The sequence below is a fragment of the Poecilia reticulata genome, linkage group LG16, assembly GCF_000633615.1.
Source record: "Poecilia reticulata strain Guanapo linkage group LG16, Guppy_female_1.0+MT, whole genome shotgun sequence".
NCBI classification, from domain to species: Eukaryota; Metazoa; Chordata; class Actinopteri; order Cyprinodontiformes; family Poeciliidae; genus Poecilia; species Poecilia reticulata.
Genome location: NC_024346.1, coordinates 20,445,949 through 20,468,573, shown reverse-complemented (window position 1 = coordinate 20,468,573; position 22,625 = coordinate 20,445,949). Strand labels below are relative to the sequence as shown.

The 22,625-nt window shown below is 39.1% G+C and overlaps 3 protein-coding genes across 8 annotated transcripts; 1 reads left to right on the top strand and 2 right to left on the bottom strand.

The window, feature by feature from the left end:
- Positions 1-1,323: 1,323 nt before the first annotated feature.
- LOC103478426 (CUB domain-containing protein 1-like) lies at positions 1,324-10,833 on the top strand. Of its 2 annotated transcripts, XM_008432285.2 has the most exons (9): positions 1,324-2,082; positions 2,187-2,400; positions 2,862-3,182; positions 4,539-4,745; positions 5,524-5,871; positions 5,961-6,320; positions 7,692-7,739; positions 7,832-7,919; positions 8,878-10,833. In XM_008432285.2, exons 3-9 carry the CDS (start codon positions 3,104-3,106, stop codon positions 9,278-9,280), a joined length of 1,533 nt encoding a protein of 510 aa, XP_008430507.1. In that variant the 5' UTR covers positions 1,324-2,082; positions 2,187-2,400; positions 2,862-3,103; the 3' UTR covers positions 9,281-10,833. The 2 variants fall into 2 exon arrangements, with proteins under 2 accessions (XP_008430507.1, XP_008430508.1); XM_008432286.2 differs by having other exon boundaries at positions 1,324-2,361.
- A 2,248-nt stretch (positions 10,834-13,081) lies between these two features.
- On the bottom strand, positions 13,082-15,921 carry clec3ba (C-type lectin domain family 3, member Ba). The gene is made up of 3 exons (XM_008432287.1): positions 15,108-15,921; positions 13,888-13,986; positions 13,082-13,772 (listed from the first exon to the last, which is right to left on the bottom strand). Exons 1-3 carry the CDS (start codon positions 15,202-15,204, stop codon positions 13,372-13,374), a joined length of 597 nt encoding a protein of 198 aa, XP_008430509.1. The 5' UTR covers positions 15,205-15,921; the 3' UTR covers positions 13,082-13,371.
- Positions 15,922-15,995: 74 nt separating this feature from the next.
- Positions 15,996-22,115, bottom strand: fez2a (fasciculation and elongation protein zeta 2a). 5 transcript variants are annotated; one of them, XM_008432290.2, is made up of 10 exons: positions 21,671-22,112; positions 20,269-20,377; positions 19,990-20,106; positions 19,784-19,910; positions 19,427-19,692; positions 19,200-19,280; positions 18,980-19,055; positions 18,839-18,904; positions 17,188-17,213; positions 15,996-16,904 (listed from the first exon to the last, which is right to left on the bottom strand). In XM_008432290.2, exons 1-9 carry the CDS (start codon positions 22,000-22,002, stop codon positions 17,203-17,205), a joined length of 1,185 nt encoding a protein of 394 aa, XP_008430512.1. In that variant the 5' UTR covers positions 22,003-22,112; the 3' UTR covers positions 15,996-16,904; positions 17,188-17,202. The 5 variants fall into 5 exon arrangements, 4 of the variants coding, with proteins under 4 accessions (XP_008430512.1, XP_008430511.1, XP_008430513.1 ...); XM_008432289.2 differs by lacking the exon at positions 17,188-17,213 and having other exon boundaries at positions 21,671-22,111; XR_001777436.1 differs by lacking the exons at positions 15,996-16,904; positions 17,188-17,213 and adding an exon at positions 17,220-18,624 and having other exon boundaries at positions 18,741-18,904; positions 21,671-22,115.
- Between the last annotated feature and the right edge of the window lie 510 nt (positions 22,116-22,625).

Genomic DNA, 22,625 nt, shown 5'->3' with positions numbered 1-22,625 from the left:
AAAAAAGTCAGAATTCTGAGTTTAAAGTCAGAATTCTGACTTTAATCTCAGAATTCTGAGATTAAAGTCAGAACTGTTTTTTTTTTTCCAGTGGCCCTAATCCTCTTCCGTACAGGAAAGTACAGATACACAAAAATTGTACTTAAGTACAGTAACAAGTACTTTGTTACTGTTCCCATCACTGGTGAACTGTACTACTGAACTGGTGAACTGAACTGAAGTTTGTAGTTCAGTTCAGTGTGAATTGAACTACAAACTGACAAACAACAGCTTGTTGTTGTTCACCCACCTGGCACTCCTCCAGTACTTTTGTGACAGTCACTTATGTCAAATTATGACAGTCTGCTTGATCAGTTTGTGAAAAGACCTGCTACTCAGGGTTGACTAACTGGTTTAAGAATGTTGCCCAACATTCATGCCAGAGTGACGCATCATTTCTGTAAAATCAGCAGGATGGTGTTTGTCTGTAAAAACGTGACTGAAACCCTTCAGTAGAATTAAATCTGTAATAGTACCAGGATTATTAGAAGGTTCCTGTGAGTTAATATTCCTTATCACACTCCATCAAATGCTGAACTAAAGGCAACCCAATGTAGGTTATTTTGCTAATCAAGCTCTGACTTCAATATAAACCAGTTCAGCTCTGGGTGAGATCAAATCAGCAGGATTGGGTTATGAATTTGACTCAGCCAAGTGGGTCAGGTTTTCTACAAAAAAATGGTCTAAAGTGACCAATGTTTAACTTTAAGACTATAGTTTTTGAAAAAGTATATCATGCAACCAGGATTGCAAAACAACCAATCTCTGGATTACAAATTCTGATTTTGTTTAGTTTAACTCTGTATTTGCGATGAATAGAAATGTTAATGTCTGTCTATATTATTAGGTTTTGCAGTTTGTCTTGATTCTGGTTTCATTATTATTTTGTGTCATTTTCTTCTTTTGATTAGATCTGTATTATTTCTGTTCTTTAGTTCAATTCTTCTTAGTGTTTCTAGGTATGTTTATTTCTTATTTAGAGTTTTTTTTTGCTACTTTAGTTTTATAATTTATTGATTTATTTATTTTATTTTATTTTAGCATGGAGTTTGCATGTTCTCCCTGTGCATGGGTGGGTTTTTTCCAGGTACTCCGGTTTCCTCCCACAGTCCAAAAACATGACTGTCAGGTTAATTGGTCTGTCTAAATTCTCCCTAGGTGTGAGTGTGTGTGTGCATGGTTGTGTGTCTCTGTGTTGCCCTGCGACAGACTGGCGACCTGTCCAGCGTGTATCCCGCCTCTCGCCCGGAACGTTAGCTGGAGATAGGCAGCAGCAACCCTCCCAACCCCACTGAGGGACAAGAGTGCAAGAAAATGGATGGATGAATGATTTATTTTATTTATATACTCTCCCTCACCCCCTGTGCCTCTCTCCCTTCACACCTGCAATCCGTTTGCCTATCAGCCTGGTCTTTTGTGGTAGATTGCTTAAGCAAAAAATACTTAAGCTCCTCTCTTCCAGTCACTCCTTGCTGGTTCCTTACGTTTCTCCCCGTTCGACCCTGTTTCTCCTCATTTCTCCATGTTCACTATTCCTTGGGCTTATTATTGGTTTTCTGCACCAAGCTCTGACCCACCTGGAGAATCCTGGAAGCACTGTGAGGATTATGTTTGAATTTCAGTGTTTTTAACAAAATCCAGCCTGGACTTCTAAGGGAAAAGCTGGAGCTGTCAGGAGTGGACCACCACATATCCCACTGGATACTGGATTACCTCACTGGTTGCCCATTGCATGTGGGGAAACAGGGCTGTGTCTCTGCAGGCTGGTCTGCAGTACAAGATCCCCGCAGTGAACTGTGCTGACACTGTTTCTCTTCACCCTCTATACTGCAGATTTCTCCATCAACTATAGGCTGCCATCTACAGACGTTCTCTGAATCTGCCATATTCGGCCTCATCACAGCTGAGCTGCACTCAGAGTACAGACAATAAACTCAGGACTTTGTGGATCGAAGCCAGCAGAACCACTTCCTGATCAACATTGCTAAAACCAAGGAGCTGGTAGTGGATTTCTACTAACGCAGTCTCGCCTCACTGACACTGGTGAACAATCTAGCAGACTTTGAAATAGCGAACTCATATAATTGCCTGGCTGTTCACCTGAACAATGAACTGAACTGAACTCACAACACTGATGCATTTTACAGGAAGGGTCAGAACAGACTCTACCTGCTGAGAAGACTGAGGTTTTTCTGGACTGCTCTCCTGAAGATGTTCTTCGGCTCTGTGGTAGCATCACTCATCTTCTACAGTATTTTCTGTGGGAGCAGCAGGTTATCTGCATCTGAAAGGAGGCAGTTAGATAAGCTCATCAACAGGAAGGTCTGTGCTAAGATGGACAGAACTGGCCTTTCCCAGGTGGTGAGAGACAGAAGGATTATTATTATTGTAAACCTTGTTTTCTTAAATATTGCTTTTAACACATAAATTTTGTGTGAAACTTTGTTTCTGTTGCTGCTGTTACACCTGAATTTCCCTTTGGCGGTACACTAAAGGCTGTTTCTATTTATTCTATCTTAATTTAATCTAAATAGGTTGAGTACATGTTTAAATAATGTTTCTTGTAAAAGTTGTTAGCATTTCTTTATAATTCAGCACATTCTAAACATTACACAATATAATGTTTTGGGTGATATCGACTAATCCTTTATGAACAAATAACCTAACTATTTATTTAAATTTTCTCCAAAGTTTGGCAAAGTTCTTTATTTATTTTACCATATATAATACTCTGTAGTTAGACTTTTTTATAGTTCAGAAACGTATTTGTATCAGGACTTTTCATTTATCTTGAAGCAATGTTTTTTTTTTCCTTTTGTTAGTCATTTTCCAGAGGAAATGACGTGCCATTATGTCCGCCTGGCCACGCCCTCACCTTACGGGTCTGAACTCTCCTGCTCCTGCCAAGTATGTTTAGACGGAAGTCAACAAGTTGTGAGCGCCTTAAAAGGAACATCCTGTTCTTCACCTGGAAGAGGAAACAAAGAATAAATGTGATTTCTGACGATGACATGAAACAAGCGCTCCTTGCTTTCGATCAGGATCATCTTGACAAAGACGCAAGATGTACTTTAATAAATCAAGAAGAATCTCTTTGCGGATTTTACTGTTTCTCATCGTCCTCTCCATCGTTGACGCCAAGAGTAAGTAGAGAAAACATATTGAGAGCAGATGTGAATTAAATTTAACTGGGATTGATCACTGGAATGTATTGTTAATCTAATTAACTCTTAAAGAGGCAACCCTGAGGTTTCGTAAAGCAAACTGAACAATTTTCAGTTTGCCCCGTTCTTTTTTTCAGATGTGTTGTTGGGTTATGATTGTATGAAATATAACTTGGTTCAACTGCCTGCATATACATCCAAATCAGACCGTAATAATTCAGTTTTTAGCGTAGAAAATATGTGAGACAGCCACACGACATCTTCGTTAATGGCAAAAAGACACTGAGCACATTCTAGAAATTAACTGAAATTAGTCTTTTAACAATTAATCAATTAAAACTGAGATAGGTAACAGAATAGTATGCTAAGATTGACCTTGTAAGTCATAGCTGAAGTATTAAAAGATTCACAAAGAAATAAATAATTTAGCTCTGTTCTTGCCATGACTTTTAGAAAATCCAACTGAGATAATTAATTGTTTCTTACGATGTTATGCGCTGGCATGGAAAATGGAGCAGTTTGGTCCCTTAGACCAAATGTCATTTACTGTCAAAGTTTTTCTTTAATAGTAATTTATAAACTATGCTTCAACTGTGTAGGATCAGAGTTCATCTGCTAGATCAGGGATTATCAGCCTGCAGATTCAGAGCCACAAGCAGCAGCACGAAATAGTGCAATAATTTTCTCTTTGTTTTGTTTTGATTTCATTATTTTGTCCTATGCCTCATGAAAACACACCGGCCCCACTTTGCACCCCCGGGTAAATTTGTCCTAGAACAATCACTGCTAGAACCAAGCGTTGCATTAAACTGCGGCATGAGAGAAGCACAGAAATTACTCTCCTTAGTCTATCTCCTCTATTTTCAAGGGTGAAAAATTAGCACTTTGTCACCAGCACAAAGTATATAACAAACCTTGATATTGTCACCTTCAACTGTCTCAAACTGTAAACAATACCTGTATCTAGAAATCTCTGTCTTCTGCATTATTTAAATTTGTGACTGATATGTTTACATGTGAGATGCCCTCATTCTGATGACATAATTGAATGCACAAGTTGTGTTTAGTCGCTTCAGCAATTTATGAAAAGGATTAGAAAATTCCTCCATTCCTATGTTTTCATACCATACTGACATACAATTCGCTACAGATAATATAGTTTGATAATTGAAACTACATGAGTGTGAAAATCACCCCATTCTCCTACCACATGTTGCAGGTGAAAATATAATGTTAATAGGCTCCATGTGTATTATAGACAATGTTTAATATTTGTATTTTGGGCTTGTTAATCTCTCCTCTCTGATTAAATTATTACTTTGTGATGTTTTCCAGATGTCAAGATATCTGATATTATTGTGGATGAGGGCACCACCGTAAACATCATCAACGTTAAAAACAGCGGTTGCAAAGTGTGTCAGAAATGCTTGAGCTGGTCCTGGAATTTCGAACTCGTGTTGCAGCCCAACAGTAAAAATGACGTTCAGTTTGGCTGTGAAAGACCTCAAGATTATTTCAGGGTGGAAATTGTACGCAACATAGGTAAAACTAAATATTTTCTGCTCACTTTTTTTGTTCTTTTCAACTAGTGCTTTATTCATTTTGGTTCTTTATTTTTAAGTTGTTCTAACTATTAATCCATAATGTTTGGTTTCCCCGGGGCTTCGTACCTGGGCTTTGAGCTTGATGTTTTAGGACATTAAAAATCATTTTAAAGCAATCAAAGAGTCCTTGGGTCATCAAGTGTCCATTGCAGCTACTGAATGTGCAGAAGATTTGATAAGATATGAATAACCTACAAATTCAGTGGTAGAAAGTTTAAAGATGTAAAAAGCATATTTGAAATATTAAGACAAATTTTAACCCATGAAATTAATTACGCTCAGTCAGCAATTATATTTATTGGGAATCACACCAAGGTTTATTTCCTGAAGATTAAACATACATTATGACATTTAGGTTTCATATGTTTCATTGTTTCAGCCAATTTTTCCTCTGGGCTTCCTGGTTTCATGATATCTGCCTCTCCATACGATGTTATAAATACCTTCGTTCATTCAGTCTGTATGTCATAGATCAGTTTATGATGTGTGCTGCAGGTTCAAAGAGAGGCACCAGAACTATCAGACACTAAATAAGCCAGAACTTTATCTGTGACTCTGTGGACCTGCTTTCCTTTCAAAAGCTCTGAGGGCCGTGATAGAATCTGTGAGCCATGGACTCTTTGAAATACACTGAAATATGCTGTAAAAAGGCTAAAATTATGTGCATATATTTTCAGAATTTAATTTCTCTCCAAAATATACATTTCTTTTCGCAGCATGCACCTCAACGTCATGTGACAACATCGTCCAGTCTGACGTCGGACTCTCAAATTTATTGGCTTTCAACCGCAGGTTCAAATGGAAAATTGAGGCTGATTCACAAAAATCGTTCCAGATAAACTTCGCTAACACAGGGTTGACTCAGATTGCTCCGAGTGACAGCTGTGCCGATAAACACACCTACACTCTCCATGCAGCAAAAGTTCTCCTAGGGAAATATTGCTCTAATGGGACCATCAGTAATGCAACGATCCAGAGTCAGGGCAACTTCTCTCTGGACCTCCCAGCAGGACAGACGCTAAGCAGTGGCCAGTTTGATGTGTCACTAGTGGAGAGAATAACAAGTTAGTAAGAATGTCTCTTTGTTTTTGTTAAGTCTTTCGTTTCTGTATCTTCCACAGTAACCGATTTGGATATTTTCTTTCTTCCACAGCCCTTGCCAACATTTCAGTCACATTAGAAGAAGGCTCTTTGTCCTCAACGCTGCTGACACCAAACTATCCGGACAGTTTTCCCAACGCCGACTTGATGGAGTGGTATTTTCAGGTCCCCAATAATTACAAGACGGCGATTAATTTCCACAACCTGAAGCAGCCGACTTGTTTGAAGGACAACGTGGAGGTGACATACAGAAACAATGGGACAATTAGTCAGGTTGTTGGTATTGATAAAGTCCAGCCAGAACAGAATCAGAGAAGATTCTCACTCAGACTGAGGAATTGTCAGATGGACACAGGACCTTCTAATCAATTCTCCATAAACCTCACAGTGACTTCTTCACCAAGTTCTCCAGGTTTGTGTAGAACATTACTTCAAATGTTATGATGCAGTGAATGTTGCATGTTTCAATGGGAATAAGAGATGGTTTGTTGTTTTAAAGGGGAAATATGGTAGACCTGAACTCAGAGGCTCATTTTTAATTTTTCTGAAGTTGATACAGATTTTATTTAGTACTTTAATGGCTGTTAGTATTAGCATCTCCTGTCATCAGTGTTTTATCCATGATGAATATCAAACCTGTAAATGTCACTGCTAAATTCGCAGATACTTGAGATTTAACAATTTCCGAACATTTTTGAACCATTTAACTACCTGTGCAATTCAACTGACAAATTGGTTAGGGGATACAAAAAAAAGCCATGTGCATCCTTCAATTTTTTTTTATGTCTGTCATAAGAATAGCCTAAATCTATAATTTTCTTTCATTCAAAGGCTTAAAGGTGTTTGCTTTCTGCATCAGGTAGCTGATCTCAATAACATGACAGCCACTAGAATAGATGTGGAAATTAATTTCTTTTACATGATTAATTACTGACTGGTTACCAGGACATGTGCCAAATCATATGAGGAAACTAAAACTCAAAGAATGATTTGTCTAATGTAGGCATAACCTTTGCCACTTGAACTTTCCAAAATGAAAGCTCTTAATAATCCAATTTAGTTATTAGCTGGTGAACAGTATCTGCTGAAAGTCAAATAACACCCAGAAGAGACATTTGAAGTTTTTCATAAAAGGCTAATTGTCTCTTTCAATCATCAAATTGTACTAGGCTTAGTGTGTATCCAGTTGCTCACAAATGTTTTCCTACCTGTTGAACTTTTTAACAGTGTTACTTTACATCTACAGTTTTCAGTGTATTTTATCAAACTTTAATGTGATCCTAGAAACATCAAGACAGACAATTTTTACATTTTACTGGAGCCTGTCTGTGAACAGCAATTTTCAAGTCTTTTCCCAGATACTGAGTAAGATTTAGTTCTGGACTTTGACTAGGCCAGTCTATTTTGCTTGATCAAAACCATCCAATTGTAGTTCTGAGTTGCATTTTAAGGTTGTTGGAGGTTCAACCTCTGGTCTTGCAGCCTCCAGGTTTTCTTCCTCAGTTGTATATAGCTCCATCCATCTTCCCATCAACTCTGACCAGCTTCCCTGATCCCCACATCGAAATGCTGCCACAACACTTAGCCACAAAGTCAGACTTTATAAAGTCTTCATCATGCTTGTTGTGTCCTTTACATGACTTAATGAGTGTCCTCATTAATGAAGCCTAAGTGACTGATTTCTGTTTTATACCAAGATAAAATGAAAGGGAAAAACATCTGAAATGCCAAAGTTACAGATGTAAGTAATTGATTCATTTTCTATTCATTTAATTCCTAATAGTTGGAAACATGATCACTTTTGAGCCAACAAAGAGAAGTGAGGAGATAGGTAACATTTTCCTGAATTCATCAGAAGTTTTAAGCAAAGGTGCTGAAAGAAAATGTATTAAATTTGGGATTTGTTCTCTTTTCCTCTTTTAGACTCTCACCTGCAGACCACACTTGGTGTTCTGGCTGCTCTGGTCGTCAGTGCTGCTGTAGTGCTGTTGGTGGTTTACATTGTGATGAGGTGAGTTCTTCAGCTTATTTATTTATTCATTGTAAACTTTATGTGATCTGATTAGATGCACATTGCCTCACTTCTTTGTTTTGCAGTTTGTCATGACAAATCACCATACATTTTTGATCAGTTGTTTGTTTTATTTTTGTTCAGTCCTTAGTGTTTCTATGTTTACTTCTTGTTTCTAGTTATTCTTATTTTCTGTAGTTTTATTATGTTTCTTCAGTCTAATTATTCTTTAGTGTTATATTTAATTCCTAATCCCCTGTGCACTCTTCCTCGTCCCCCAGTCCAGGTGTTTTGTTCAGCATTCAACCTCTTCAGTATTTAAGCACCTTATTCTCAGTCACTACTCACCGGTTCCTTTCGTCTATTCCTGATACTTTGTCCCTGCACCCCGTGTTTTCCTTTGTGTTTCCTTAGTGTAGTGATGTTGAGATGAAACTTCATGATACAATGAGGCATTTCATCCCATTGTTCGACTCATGAACCAATGTGCCTTCATTTGCTCTACTGCGACATCAAGTGGACAATGTGAAAACAACATGATGTCCATCCATCCATCCATTTTCTTTACACCCTTATCCCTTAGTGGGGTTGGGAGGGTTGCTGGTGCCTATCTCTAGCTAATGTTCCGGGCGAAAGGCGGGGTTAACAACGTGATGTGTGAAGCCTTAAACTGAATAAACAAAGGTGTTTGTGATACAAATGCATAAAATCTGATTATAGTCTTAATCTGTTTATAAGAAACAATGGCTGGATCAGAAAGAAAACTAGAAACAAATCGCTTTAGCCAGGCAAGATTAAAGCGTTATTGGGGTGTAAGTATAATATTAAAACCCAAAAGAAATAACATCATTAACTTCTATAAAATAGAAAAGAGTTTAAAGACATTCTGCTTCTATTAAAACTTACCTTTTAGGAAAATAAATTACCTCTTTATTGTTTCTTTTTCTGCAATAAAAAGGAAGAAGAAAAAGGAGCCCAGGATGGAGGTGTCAGTCTACAATTCAGGCGACACCAACATCCAGACAGGACTCAGCAACTTCCCAGAAGACTGTGAGGATGGTATTTACTCCCAAATTGACGAAACACTAGTCTACTCGCACTTTTTACAAAAAGACGCTGCTTATCACATGTATGAGCCATGTGAACTTATGCCTGAGTCGAAAAGGAAACCAGCCAGTGACAAAAGTGGCAATGACAGCAATGTGTCGCTCTTCCAGTCTCAACAAGGACACACGTTTCCCAACAACTACATGGAGTTCAGTGTAGACAACAACGTTAATGATTTGGAGCAAAAAAAACAACAAGGGTCGTCCTCCGGCTCTGCAACCACGAAGGCTGAAGGGAGGCGACTGAACAGATGATTCAGTTCAGCTTTCTGTTTTCCACTGGACCTTCTTGACCCTTTAGATTTTACTTCCTCGACATGTGTATCAATCTTGTTTGTTTTTCTGAGGGGTTTTTTGTTGTTTTTTTCCCAGTGACGTTTTTAAGACAACACTGGTGTTCAAAGTTGACTAGCTGTTATGTTTCCTATCTCACACGACCAAACTTTTTCTTTAATTTCTTTCAAATTGAACTAGTCTAAAAAGATCTCAAGTTGCTCACTGGGGTGGTGTTTTTCCACTTGTGACATTGTATTAATATGTTTTTAAACAAATGATAAAGCTTCAGTAAAATTTTGAATTTTGTCTTATTGCAATAGAAGAGAGGACATTACTTTTACCACTGCATGCCGTGCTTTGCAAAAACATTAATACGCCTTTAACATTGGAGAAGTGTTCTTGTTTCTTGGCTCAGATGATCAGTTGATGCTTCATAAATACTAAGGTTTTTGCTTCTCAGCTTTACCCTGAATAAATTAAACTTAATATCTGATGTAATTCTTTAAAAAGGAATAACACCTTTAGAAAAACTTTGAATATGTCAAAGAGTTTGCAAGAATGCACCAAGGTCTAATTATAATAGAAAACAGTATTCTATACTGGGACCAACATCATTATGTATTGTATGCCTTCGTAGATAATGTCAGTGTAAACTGTACCATATCACAGTGTTTGTATAGTTTTAAATCTTTTTAGAACGTTTTTCACCTTATACAAAGTTTAGGACTTTTTCACAGAAAACTGATCTTTACAGTGTCTTGTCAATGTGGACTATTTAGCCATTGGTAACATTTCTTATTTAATAAAACCAAAGCAAATATATGAATGAGCAAATATTAGTTCATGTTGTTAAACTTTCAGATAGACTTAAATGCTTTATGAACTGGATTAATGTAACTTTATTCCTAATTATATTTGCATATGTAGACATGAATGTTGCTCCCGTCTCTTCTTCCTGTCTTCACACTCTCGCCCACTTCTTTTCATGTTTCCGTGATCTGCCCTTCCTCCAGTAATTTCCGTGACAATCAGTCACGTATGCCAGAAATACAGAAGAGGATTAGAGCCACTGAAACTAAGAAGAAAAGAAAAAATCTGACCTTTTTCTCAGAATTCTGATATTAAAGACAGAATTCAATTTTTTCAGTGACTCTAATCTTCTTCCTTACAGAATTGTTTTTATGTTTGTTCAGTTTGTTAAAAGACTTTTGTCCCTCAGGGCCGTCTTGACAATATTTCCCAACATTCATGTCAGAATGAAACAGCATTCCTTTTACAGCAGTAGGAGGGATTTTACTGTAAAACCAACACAGGACTGAAATGATTTCATGGAAAGAAATCTGCTGATTTAGTAGATGTTTTATATGTGCTTATATTCATTATTAGACTTCACCAAATGCTGAGTTAATATTAATCAAATTGTCAAGCTTTTAGGTTTTGTTTCCTGTGCGATTCCCCACTTGAAAGGGATAGTCTCTACGGTGAAGCTTTTAACTGGATTTTACTCAATAAAGAACCTTCATTTTAGCTGATCCACCTTTATTTTTGTATGGTGCTCACCAGTGATTTAGCTATTCAGCCATATAGCCATTTACGCACATAGCCACTTAGGTGAAAAACCTCAAAAGAAACAGAAGCACATTTACTCTGAAATTAACAAGATAAATACATTGTGAAATAAATAATTTCCTCCCCTTTAAACCAGTTATATCCCAAAAATATAATAGCAAATATTTTATAGTAAAATTCAACACCAATAAATAAATAAGCATATTTATTAACATTCTTTTAAATGTATTTCTATAGTCAAACATTCTAACATTTATTCTTTTATTTCTCTTTTTCACTTTTTACCATAAACAATAAACACCAAGTGTATATATTTTTTAAAACGGACTCACTTGATTTCAATAACATTCAAACTGTTCAGTACAACAATCAATCATAGTCCATACACCACTCCAGTTACAGCAAGTGATCAGCAGCATTATGGGGCTTACTGGCTGTCCTTCACAGTTTGTAGCAGACTTTTTGCACAGTTCTGAATTTGCTTGTGCTACCAGCACTCTTTGTTCTCATGTTGTGACACTGGTTCAAACAGGAGTAACAGGTCAGTCACATCAAAAGTACCTGCACTCTCTTGATTGCTAGGAGATTGTGTCCACCTGGTCCTCATCACTAACAGGCAGAGAGGAGCTGCAGAAAAGTGCAGCAGAGGGAAGTGGCATCCTGGCAGTTCACCAGAACACAAATATAGGCTGTTTTTCTAAAACAGTTCTGGGACGAATATAGACCAATCAAGTGTGAAATTAAATCAACAGGATGAGTTACGGGTTTAACTCAGTGGGACAGGTTTTCTACCCAAGTGAAGGATTAAATGAGGCAAATGTCTAACTTTAAGAACACCAAAGAGTTCTTGTAAAAAGAAAAAAAAAACATAACCAGGATGATAAAACAACCAGTGTTTGGATTAGAATTGATGAGGATTTTATTTAGTTCTGTATTTAAGATTAATATAAAATAAAGACAATAACTTCATAATGTTATTGTCTTTATAATATTGGTGTATTGGAATTAGTGTCTGTCGGAACATCAATTCCAATACAGAAAACCAAATATACATTTGGATCAACTGACTAGCTGATTCTGCATATTGGTCAGTGTTGCCAGATTGGGTGGAAACCCACCCAACTGTGCTAAGAAAGACAGCTGGGGGATTATCGTTAAAGCTGGGACTGTTTTTCATTATATTTGTCAGGTTTTTAGAAAAAAGTTGTCATTGTGTGGCAAGTGCAATCACACTTTAATAAAATGCTGTGTGATTGCACTTAACTTGTGCCTTTATTTATTTTGACATCTGTAGAATTTGATTAAGGTGAGATCATTAATGTAGTCATTGGTTAACCAAATGTCACTATGTAGTAGTGTTGTAAAACAGAAATCCTGGGGTTATATCATAAGTTTAAAAGACATATTGTGTCCAGAGAGTCAAGTCCTTTGCAGTCCCAGTGGGATCTGGCTGTGGTCAGAATATAATAAAGGAAAACCAAAAATAAATTTCATTAGATTTGGGCAGGGACTTTTTGAGTTTGGTGAGTTTTACGTTGTTTTGGGGCTGGGACCTGTAAGTCAAATCTGTCTACCCTGATGCTGGTACAGTAGTTAGCACTTTAGCCTTGTAGCAAGAAGGTTCTTGGTTATAAGTGTGGCAGTAAGCATTGCTTCATCCTCCCACAGTCTAGAAATGCAGGTTAGAGACACTTTAAATCACCCTCATGTTTGAATGTGTGCTTATATGATTTTCTGGCCTGGTTTGTCTCTATTGCCCCGTGGTTCATTGGCAACCCCTCCAGATGTACTGTAACTCTCATGAAGATCGTCAGTAATTTTTTTTCTTTTGTCATAAATTTATTATTTTTGTACTGTATTTTCTTCTTGTCACATTTTTACTTTGGTATGAATCTGAGTGCTGTTTAAAAGTAAAGAATGAAGAATTTACATTATTATTACTCTAAAAGAAAAGAAGAAGAAAATGTGTTTTATTTTCCAATTACAATTTATTATTTTTTCTTAAAGGCATTTTAATTTTGAGTGTTAAATGTCTTTACCTTAAGTTTTATTGTAAAGTTAACTTGTCTCCGCCAAGACTTTCTTTGATGAGCATATGAACCCTTTTGACAGATCCGGAGGATTACCATGGTAACGGTACATTTTTATCAATATACTGTCAAACTTACACCTTGTGGAAATAAAAGCCAGAAAGATGCCACAGAAACATAATTGTTCTTCAGTTATAAAGCAGATTTTATTACAGACAGCACACAATACACAGGCAAGCCATACTGACATGTTCAAAGATATCTAAATATGTTAACATAAACACGAGTATTTTTATAATTCACATAAAGGTTCCAGTGAGTAGCTTATACTGCGTCATTTAATGTTCTGTTCTTATAATGACCTGTGGAAACAGAGGTCTAATGAAAACGGCAGCTTAAATCTGTTTCAGTTTAATGCTAATATCATCTGCATAGAGAGATATCAGAGTCTAAAGAGTGTCAGTAAATCTCTCAGACAATGTTAAATTCACACACCGAGGCCTTTTCAGCTCTGCAGTTCTCATCAAACCACTTCCCATTGGCTGTGGTGGACAAGATGGCGCAGTTCTGGGCGTGCCCTCCGTCGGGCTGGTGGGTGATCTCAGTCTCCCAGTTCTTGAACCGTACGCTGGAGCCCGTCTGATCCACCCAGTGTCCGTCCATCACCATGTCATTGACGCCCAGCCAGATGTGCTCCTCCGGCCCGACGCTCTGGCGAACGTAGCTGTGAAGCTGGTCGTTCTCGTCTGCCGTCAGCGGTGTGCTCAGGCTGCCTCCCTTGGCAATGCAGTCATCGTTGGCTGCGTGGAAGGTCTTCTTCACTGGATCGGCCAGGAGACACTTTCCCAAGACCTTTGTGCCTTTCAGACAAACTGGGAGGCAAATTACAAAGAATTAATGATTCGGATGCTGATTCTGTCCACTAATCAAGACGCATGGCCTCACATCCTAGAGGATTGTATTTGACATTCATTGATAAAAACCTACCTGTCTGTAAGGCTTGGTGCTCTTTCAGCAGGTTCAGCTCCTGAACGATATCATCAATCTGTTTCTGCAGTTTCTCAATCGCATCACTTGTTACAGAGTCTGGATGAAGAGGCACAAATGTCAGCCTTAGCTTTACCTGATACCTGCTACAGCAGAGCTTTACGTAAATTTAAAGTCTGTTTTTATCTGTTACCCCTTAAACTTTTCACACTTTGTCTTTCTACAGCCACAAACCTCAGTCTATTTTATTGAGGTTTTAGGGGACAGACGAATACTGTACTTTACTCTGATATGAATAAGTTCTAAGGTAGTGAAAACAACTACATTCAGATGTCAAGCATTAAATAGTCTGTGTGTTATTTCATCTTAGCATACACCTGTCCACCTAAGCCAATATAGTAGGTAATGAAAGCATTTCACTAGAGAAACAACCAAGAGTCCCACAATAACTTTGCAGGAGCTGCAAAGGTCTCCATTCACAGGTGGAAGAATCGTTTGACAAAACTGCTCTGAATAGTTGACTCTATAAATATTGCCTTTACAGAAGAGTAGCAGAAAGAAAGTGAAAACTTTTAAACTTTGGCTCGAGCAATGAAGGAGACACAGGAAACAGGAAAAAGGCGCTTTGGTCAGATGAGACCAAAATCAGACATTTTGATCTTCATGTAAATCTTCATGTAAAACAGAACATTAATACTCATTATCACTCTGAACAAGTAATGCCAGCTGTGAAACCTGGTGGAGGCAGAGTGATGCTGGAACTGAGCAGGTAGAGTTGATGGGAAGCTGAATGGAGCCAATTCTGAAGGGAAATTTCTTAGAAGCTGCAAACGACACTAAATGGTTAAAACTGGAGTGGAGATTCATCTTCCAGCAGTACAACGATCCAAAACATACAGCAACAGCAACACTGGAATGCTTAAGGAATACAAGAGTTAAAATGGCCCAGTCAAAGTCCTGATAAACTTGATTCATAATTTGTGGCAAGACATGAAAAGTGTTATTAAAATACAGATGCTCTCCACAAGTTTCTTTTCAGTGGGACTGAAATGCATGCTGCAGTTTCCAACTTTCATTTTCTCTCCACCTCTTACTTTTACGCTTTGTTGGTCAAACACATTAACTCTCTAATGAACACATTCAAGTTTGTGGCTGCAACCAGGCAAAATGTGGAGAAGTTTACAGAGTTTGCATACCTGCGCTGCATGTCCAAGTCTTACCTTTCTTTCCGTTTCTCTTCTTGGAGGACGTCTGCTGCAGTGAGCCGTGCAGCAGCAGCAGAAGACAAAGTTTTACCCGAAGCCCTCTAAGATCCATGACTGAGGAGGAAAAACCTGAAATCCACAGTGAACAAACTGAGTTGCTGCTGCAGCTCCTCTCAGCTCTGAGCAAAGGCTCAGGCACAGACTGTTTGGTCCCACGTGACAAAGTGAAGGCAGAATGTAAAATGAAATCTTACAACAGGGAGAATAAATGTTTTACAGATGTCAAACGGCTGTTTGTGTCGCTGTTTTGCTCAGTTTTCTTTCTTATTCTTCAGCTTTATTTTACATTACGACAAAGGATTTTCTTGTTATTTAACAAGAATAGACAATATGTAAGGCAAAGTCACATTTTTCTGAATGCATCTCGTGGAAGCACAGATGTAATCTCTTGTTTTCCTTTCTGTTGCCTGCAGTGATTGGCTTCTAGGCGCCAGAGGTCGGATACTTTGGAGATTTCTCGAAAGTCTACATCTGGATCTCTTCAGAGAGCTGGACGAGGCGCAGCAAACACGTGGCAAAGCCTTACATAACGAAGAAACACTACTGTGAGGTTCAAAGCTGATTAAGATGCAGGTTATTTTTATCATATCTACTTGATGTTTAGCGAAAATGCAAATAATGTTCAATCATTTCTGCTCTGTTAATTCCAAGCAAAAGTTAGTGAGTTAATGCAAAAATCTTCCTTTGACATGTGCGATATACAGTGGAGGATTGGATGAAACTGCCCTAAGGTTTCTACTCATTTTTGTAAGGGCTTCTACTAAATGCAGAAGTTGCTGTGCAGGTCATTTGCAAAGTTTTTCACTCCACAAGATGATCATCAAAACCACAAACCCTGACTCATTACGTTTCCTCATCATGTTCTTTATTATTTAATTCTCAGTAGTAAAATTAAGCAAACATATCAAGAGTTCTATTATTCAGATACAATATTTACACAAATAAATAAACAGCTCAGCAAGTTTCAACATGACATTCATCAGTGAAAACAACAAGTTCTCCATGATGTAGAAAAGTTCAGGCAAAGGCAGCTGGTAGGAACACAGTAAGGGTCGAGGTGAAACGCCTCTGATTCGGAGCTGCAGGCGGCGTCTCCCAAACGCTGGCAGCTTGTGGGTCAGATTCAGTTTTTACTCAAATGCATAGATTGTTTCTGGTTGCCAGTCCAGCCTCCGTCAGCTCAATATATTATATAAATACAGATGGTGTTGGAGGTAGAGTCCTGATAAAATGAGGAGATTGTTGACACCACAATGACGCAGACTGGATTCAGATTTGTTTTATAATCTTACAAATATATATTTGCTGTTTTTTTCCACCTCTCTGATCTTTCAACTTATAATGCTGGGATACTGATCTTGTCTTGTCTTTTTGTTCGTGCTTACAAAATGTTTTGCTCTTTAGAAAAGTGTCCTTGTTTCTTGGCTCAGATGATCAGTTGATGCTTCACAAATACTAAGCCCTTTGCTTCACAGCTTTGCCCTGAATAAATTCATCTAATATCTGATTGAGTTCTTTAAAAACAAAGAAACACCTTTAGAAAAACCTTGTACATGTCAAAAGGTTTGCAAGAACACACTCTAGTTGCAAATCACAATCATCAACTTAAACATAGAAATCAAAGATGGACCAATAAATTCACACATGGAGGTAAAAACATTCAGGAATAAATTAAGTGTGCTTCACAGGTCCTCTTCTTTCTAACTTTAACTGTCTGCAGATCATCAGGCTCCATCTACGTCGGACAAAACACTGAAAGAAAGAAGAATATGAATATTAAAAAGATATCGATGGAATAAAAAGAAATATCAGGAAAAAAAGGAAAATCTATGTTTCTGCTCTTTTCTTCAAGATGCTTGTTGGGTGAGATAAAGACTGACTTCTAACTAAACTGCAGACTCAAGTATAAAGAGCAGGAAGGAACAGAGGGACATCTTTGAGGTCTGACTGAACTACACTGTTTGGTTGACAGGGGGCGCTCTCGCATTGTGATGTATGGGACAACAACAATGTCACACAGGAAGGTGCCACAAACCTCGCTGTCCAAAGCTCAGACCAGAGCTTGAGAGTAAAGCAGCGTAAGATTGTGAAGAGAACATGAGAAGTGGAGAAAGACAAAAAAACAACAATGAAAAGATCGAAGAGAAGAGACAGAAGACACAAACTCAGATTATTTCACGTTTCCAGATCTTTTCCTGTCCGTTTCTATTTGTTCTTACTAAGACTGGGCCACACAGATTCATTTTGACTCATAACTATTTAAATCAAAACCAAAGGCTAACAAGTAAGAAGAGGAGAAATGGAGAACATGTGGGACAAAGACAGGCAATAAATACAGGCGAAAAACATGAAGCTTACAGGAAATGGAAAAAGCAGAAAAGCCGACTGCAAAAGCAGATTCGTAAGAAACATCCCAGCATAACTGCAGAGTGATAGAAGCAGGAGAACCAGGAGCGGACCACGAGAACGAGTTGGGCTTGTTGGAACAAGCAGTGTCAACAGAACAACTAACAAAAGAAGGTGGGATAAAGGACACACACACACACACACACACACACACACAGAGACACACTGTGTGATTTCCCACCCCTCTGAGATACACACTGTGATCATTTACTCTAACTCTGAGTTTTTGAACTTCTCAATATCAGAGTCACATAACTGCAGCATGGAAACATGGAAACGTCTGGAGTCTTTTCAAGGATGCATACAGTGTCTTCCTGAAGTGTTTGCAACACTTGATCTTTTTTACACATTTCAGCCACTAATTGTACTTTATCTTAATAGGATTTTATGTGAGACCAACTCAAAGAAAACTGTGTAGTTTCATCTTGTAAAACAAACAGTTATACTGGAAAACTATCAAGAGGTTTGTTAAAGAACATTAGTGAACAAACAGCATGACGAAGTGCAGGGAAAGCCACAAACAGGTCAGGAAGAAAGCTGTGGAGAATAAAATAAACCCCAAACTTTGAAAATTTGATGTGGCTCTGTTCAGTCAATTATCCATAAAACTGCAGCACAAATGAAAACCCTACAAACATTGACCAACATCTAAACTGGTGTCACAGCTTTACCCAGTTATATCTGAGAATTATGGCATGACTTGCTGATTAACATTCAGAGACGCTCTTTGTCCAACATTGCTGAACTTGAGCTTTTATGACCAGACTGACTTCACATCAGCCTCTAGATGTGAAAACTGGTAGCGAGACGCCTTAAAAGTGTTAAAGTTAAAATTGCAGTCAAAATATGGTATTGACTCAGAAAGGTAAGGTATAAAAACAGACTCTTCAGACTGTTAGTCTAAAAACTCTTGAAAACAGTTTTCTCTCCCTGAGCCTAGATGTTACTTTCCACAAGAATAATGGAACTGGTAATTTTATCTGAAACATTCATGAAGTTACTTTTTCAGAGTTTAGAAATGAGGGTATTTAATAATCAGAACTTACTGGGTGTGTTTTTATTAGTAGGTTCTGGAAATTTACCTGGTATGTTCCTAAAAGTAACTACTAACTTAAAGAAAAGTAAAGACTGTTACATTGTTAAATAAAAACTAAATGTGAAGCAAAATAAATTGTGGAACTAAGAAATTGTATTTTGCTCAACAACAACTGGAGATCTCAGATAAAACAGAGCTGGTCATCAATGGTCACAGGGTGGAATCAGAGGAGAGAGACGCTCACCATTGAGGATGTAGTCCGTCAAGAGACCAGGCACCTTGTCGCTGTCATCTCTCATAGCTTGCAGAACTGGAATAGATCAATAAATCAGCGCTGACTCAGTTAAATCAAGCCAAACATCAGAGCAGAGATGAGAAGGCTTACTTTTCGTCAGGATCTGGAGGTCTTCAATCGACGGAGGTAGTCCCTTTTTCTCATAGGGAATGACTGTGGTCAAATACTGTGAACCACAGGAAAGGAGGGACAAGGCTAAGCAAAGCATTTGTGTTGCTGGAAAAGTTGCATTTCCATAGCAAAAAAAAAAAAAAAAAAGAGAGGAAAAGAACAGAAAAATGAAAGCTTGTGGCTATGTGAGGAGTAGAACCTGTCTGTCGCTGCAGCCACTGCCAAATGTTTGCCGGAAGCTGTTTTGAATAACAGAGGAGAGGCCGTCCATGCTGAAGCGCTAAGGATGAAGGAAGAAAAGTGAAGAAACGAAAGGGGGAAAAAAAGTTGAATCAAATAAAGTATTTAGGAAGTACAGGAAAGTGTGGTTTCCCCCAACAGAATAGCAAAGTCCTGTTGTCAGAATGATTCGTTAAGATTATTTACTGATCCAGGTGTTCTCTCTGCCAGACCCTGAGCTGCTCCGGCTCCGCCCTTCAGCTTCTTCTTCTTCCTCAGCGACTCCCTGTGCTCCTTCTGCCGGTTCTGCACGTCGATGAGCGCCGAGATGAAGCTGTTCTTCACCTCCTTCTCGAAGTCCAGCTCGTCTCTGACGGCCAGCTGCTGCACCAGCTCCTCAGAGAACCTCCTGATGTTCACCTCCGTCTCCGTCAGACGCTCCAGCAGCTCAGCAGCGCTCAGCGACCTCAGCCCTGGAGTCATCACACACACACACGTACTGAGCAAAAGCTGCTTGTGAGAAAACCCCTCCTCCTGTTATTGCTCGCTGTAGCGACCACTCACTGTCCTCGAAGCCGGGACTGCTCCGCCGGATGTCCACGGAGAGCATGGACAGATCCGACTGGGAGGGATTCCTCTCTGCCTCCGCATCGGGCGAGTCCTGCATCATTTCCTCGATCTCCTCAATGACCTGCGCAGAGGGGAAAATAAAACAATGCATCAGAAGATCAAATATCTGATTCACAGCACGATGTGACCTCATTTTGCACCTGCTCCGCCGTGACGAGGGGCTCCTGGTCCACACAGGGGACAATGATGGAGTGCATGTCCAGCTGCTCCCTGAGCTCGTCCTCGTCGGACAGCTCCACCGCATCGTCCGTCTCTCTCTATCCGGGGACAGAAGGTTGTGAGGGGGGGAGGGAATTTAATCAGGCACAATGAGAGAGAATTTCAGCTTTGTGAGATAAACACAGGGGGGGATTTTCTGGGAGGATGAGGGGTGGGGAGGAGTGGGGAGGAGTGGGGCGAGAGGCGGCGGAGTGGCTCACCGGCCTCTCCTCAAGGTTAAACGTGGAGATGTAGAGGGAGCGCGTCCGAGACTGCCGCCAATCCACCGGCACGGCCTGGCCGTAGTTACAGGCGAGGGCGTTCCAGATCCTGCAGGAGAGACGGGAATGAATGACAGCTGCAGATGTCCCCCTCTTCAAACAGCTTTTCCAGGATTTCTGAGCAATTTCTTTGCTATGATCTCGTCTAGGTACGTAGCAGGAAGTAAGTGTCACTCTGGGAAATGCGTCACACCAATTATTTAATCAATCGCATGATAAATTAGAATGAGCTCAATAATTTCCATTCTGATCATTACTATTCTTTGAAAGGCAGTTTTGTTTATAGAGACTTCATAGTCAATTTTTAATTATAGTTTTAGTTGTGTGTGGTTTTTAGTTTGTTTTTATTTTTTGTTTGTGGTTGTTGAGTTTTATTTTAAATATTTATAGTCGAGTTTTAGTGTAAAGTGTTCTACACAAAGTTAACATTTATTGGTCTTTGAGAGGGCAAACTTGCATCATTACGCCATTTTTTAAAATATTAGTTGACAATAGTATCAAAATAACAATATTACGATTTATCACAACGATTTTTGAGACAATTTATCATCTTGCAAAATTTGTTATTGTGACAGATCTACGTGCATCGCATTTGGAGTTTGACCTGGTAGTCAACTTCTAAATTTATCTTGAGACGCATTTCCTGCAAAACTATTCTTAGTCCTCTGAACTTTATTACACTTTGAGACGGACATTTTTAACCATTTTGTGCAATTTATGAATATAGTTTGATCTAATCAATTCCATAGTAGCTCTGATCCATATTTATGGTGAACTTCACTACAAGGTGAACTTCCACCCAGTTTCAACTCAGTTCCTCCCATCTTCTAAACATTCTTGACCAACTTCCCTGTACTTGCTGAAGAAAAACATCCCCACATCATTATGCTGCCACAACCATGTTTCAGTATGAGGATGGTCATGTGATCAGGGTGATGTGCAAGTGTTAGTTTTTCCATTTTGGTTTCATCTTCTCCAACGTGTTTGCTGGGTCTTCTGTCTGGATGGTTTCTAGCAAACTGGAAACAAGACTTTTTATGTTTTAGGGGAAAAAAATTAATGAATTATTGTCGTTGTTTGTTGGCTATGCATACTTATGCAAGGGCTTGTATGTGGAAAAACAATTATGTGTCATAATGTCTGAAAATCATAGTACCAAGTTGATGGTCTCACAGAACCTGATGATGACAACATCTCTGGGGTCTTCAATCCATCCAGCATTATTATCCTAAATAAACATCTACCCTGATATGATCTTTGTGTGTTTTTAACCAGCTTATTACACATGGTGGGGGGTAATAACATGGAGCCTGCTCCTGACAGGCCAAACACAAACACTCACTCGTCTTTCTCCAGCAGCGTCTCCTCCGTGAACACACTCACTGGACCGATCCTCTCCGGTTTTACATTTCCGAGGCATGCCGATAACTTCCCATCCGCTCCATTAACCTGTTCCTCCATGGAGCTGCACACACCGGATTCCTCCGGGGAACCGTCGCTGTCAGCCCGCCCTGGAGGATCATCCTGATCCTGGAGGAGCCGAGCCACCGCTTCCCCCGCGGCGGGGCTGACCCCTGCTCGGCCGTGCTGCGGTACCGAACCCGCGGTCACGTCCGCCAAGTTCGGCCGGTCGTCGTCGAAATGCGCGATCGGTGCATCCATGGCCCGGACCATGCTAACCGCCCCGGGCAAATGATGGATTAATCGGGGCAGGACTGGCAGGCCTCATCCTCTGTGTGTCTGACGGGGGCAGCAGCAGCAGGGTAGCACCGGCTGGGCCCACTAGTGGTGATACCCAGGATGCTATGGACCTGATGTGTGGAGACAGACAAAATATGTTGACAATAAATAAGCTTTTTGTGCTGGAGTCTGTGATCGTAATCATGTTTTTTCCTCCCTCAGTTAATCAATTTGTTGTTTGGTTTTACTATTCGGCACACAAATTGAGCTTGCTGTCTCCCCAGGACTTGTTCATTGAACTATAGAAGTAGAAAAAAAAATCATTCGTTGTTATTTAAAATCAATCATATTATGTGCAACAGAAATCCTAAAATGTGATAGATTATGCATGCGCTGTTTTTAAATCAACACGTCTTTGTCGTGTCACTAATCAGACATTATCTCTTTACCATATTATATGAGAAAAAATGCGAAAATATAAGTAATGTAGAAAAATAAAAATCTCAATACAGAAACAAATTATAAAGGGAAGAATTTTCTCTTATAATATAATGATTAACTACTACATTTTAAAAAATAATAAATCAATCGATGAAAAACAAAAGAAAGAGCGACCT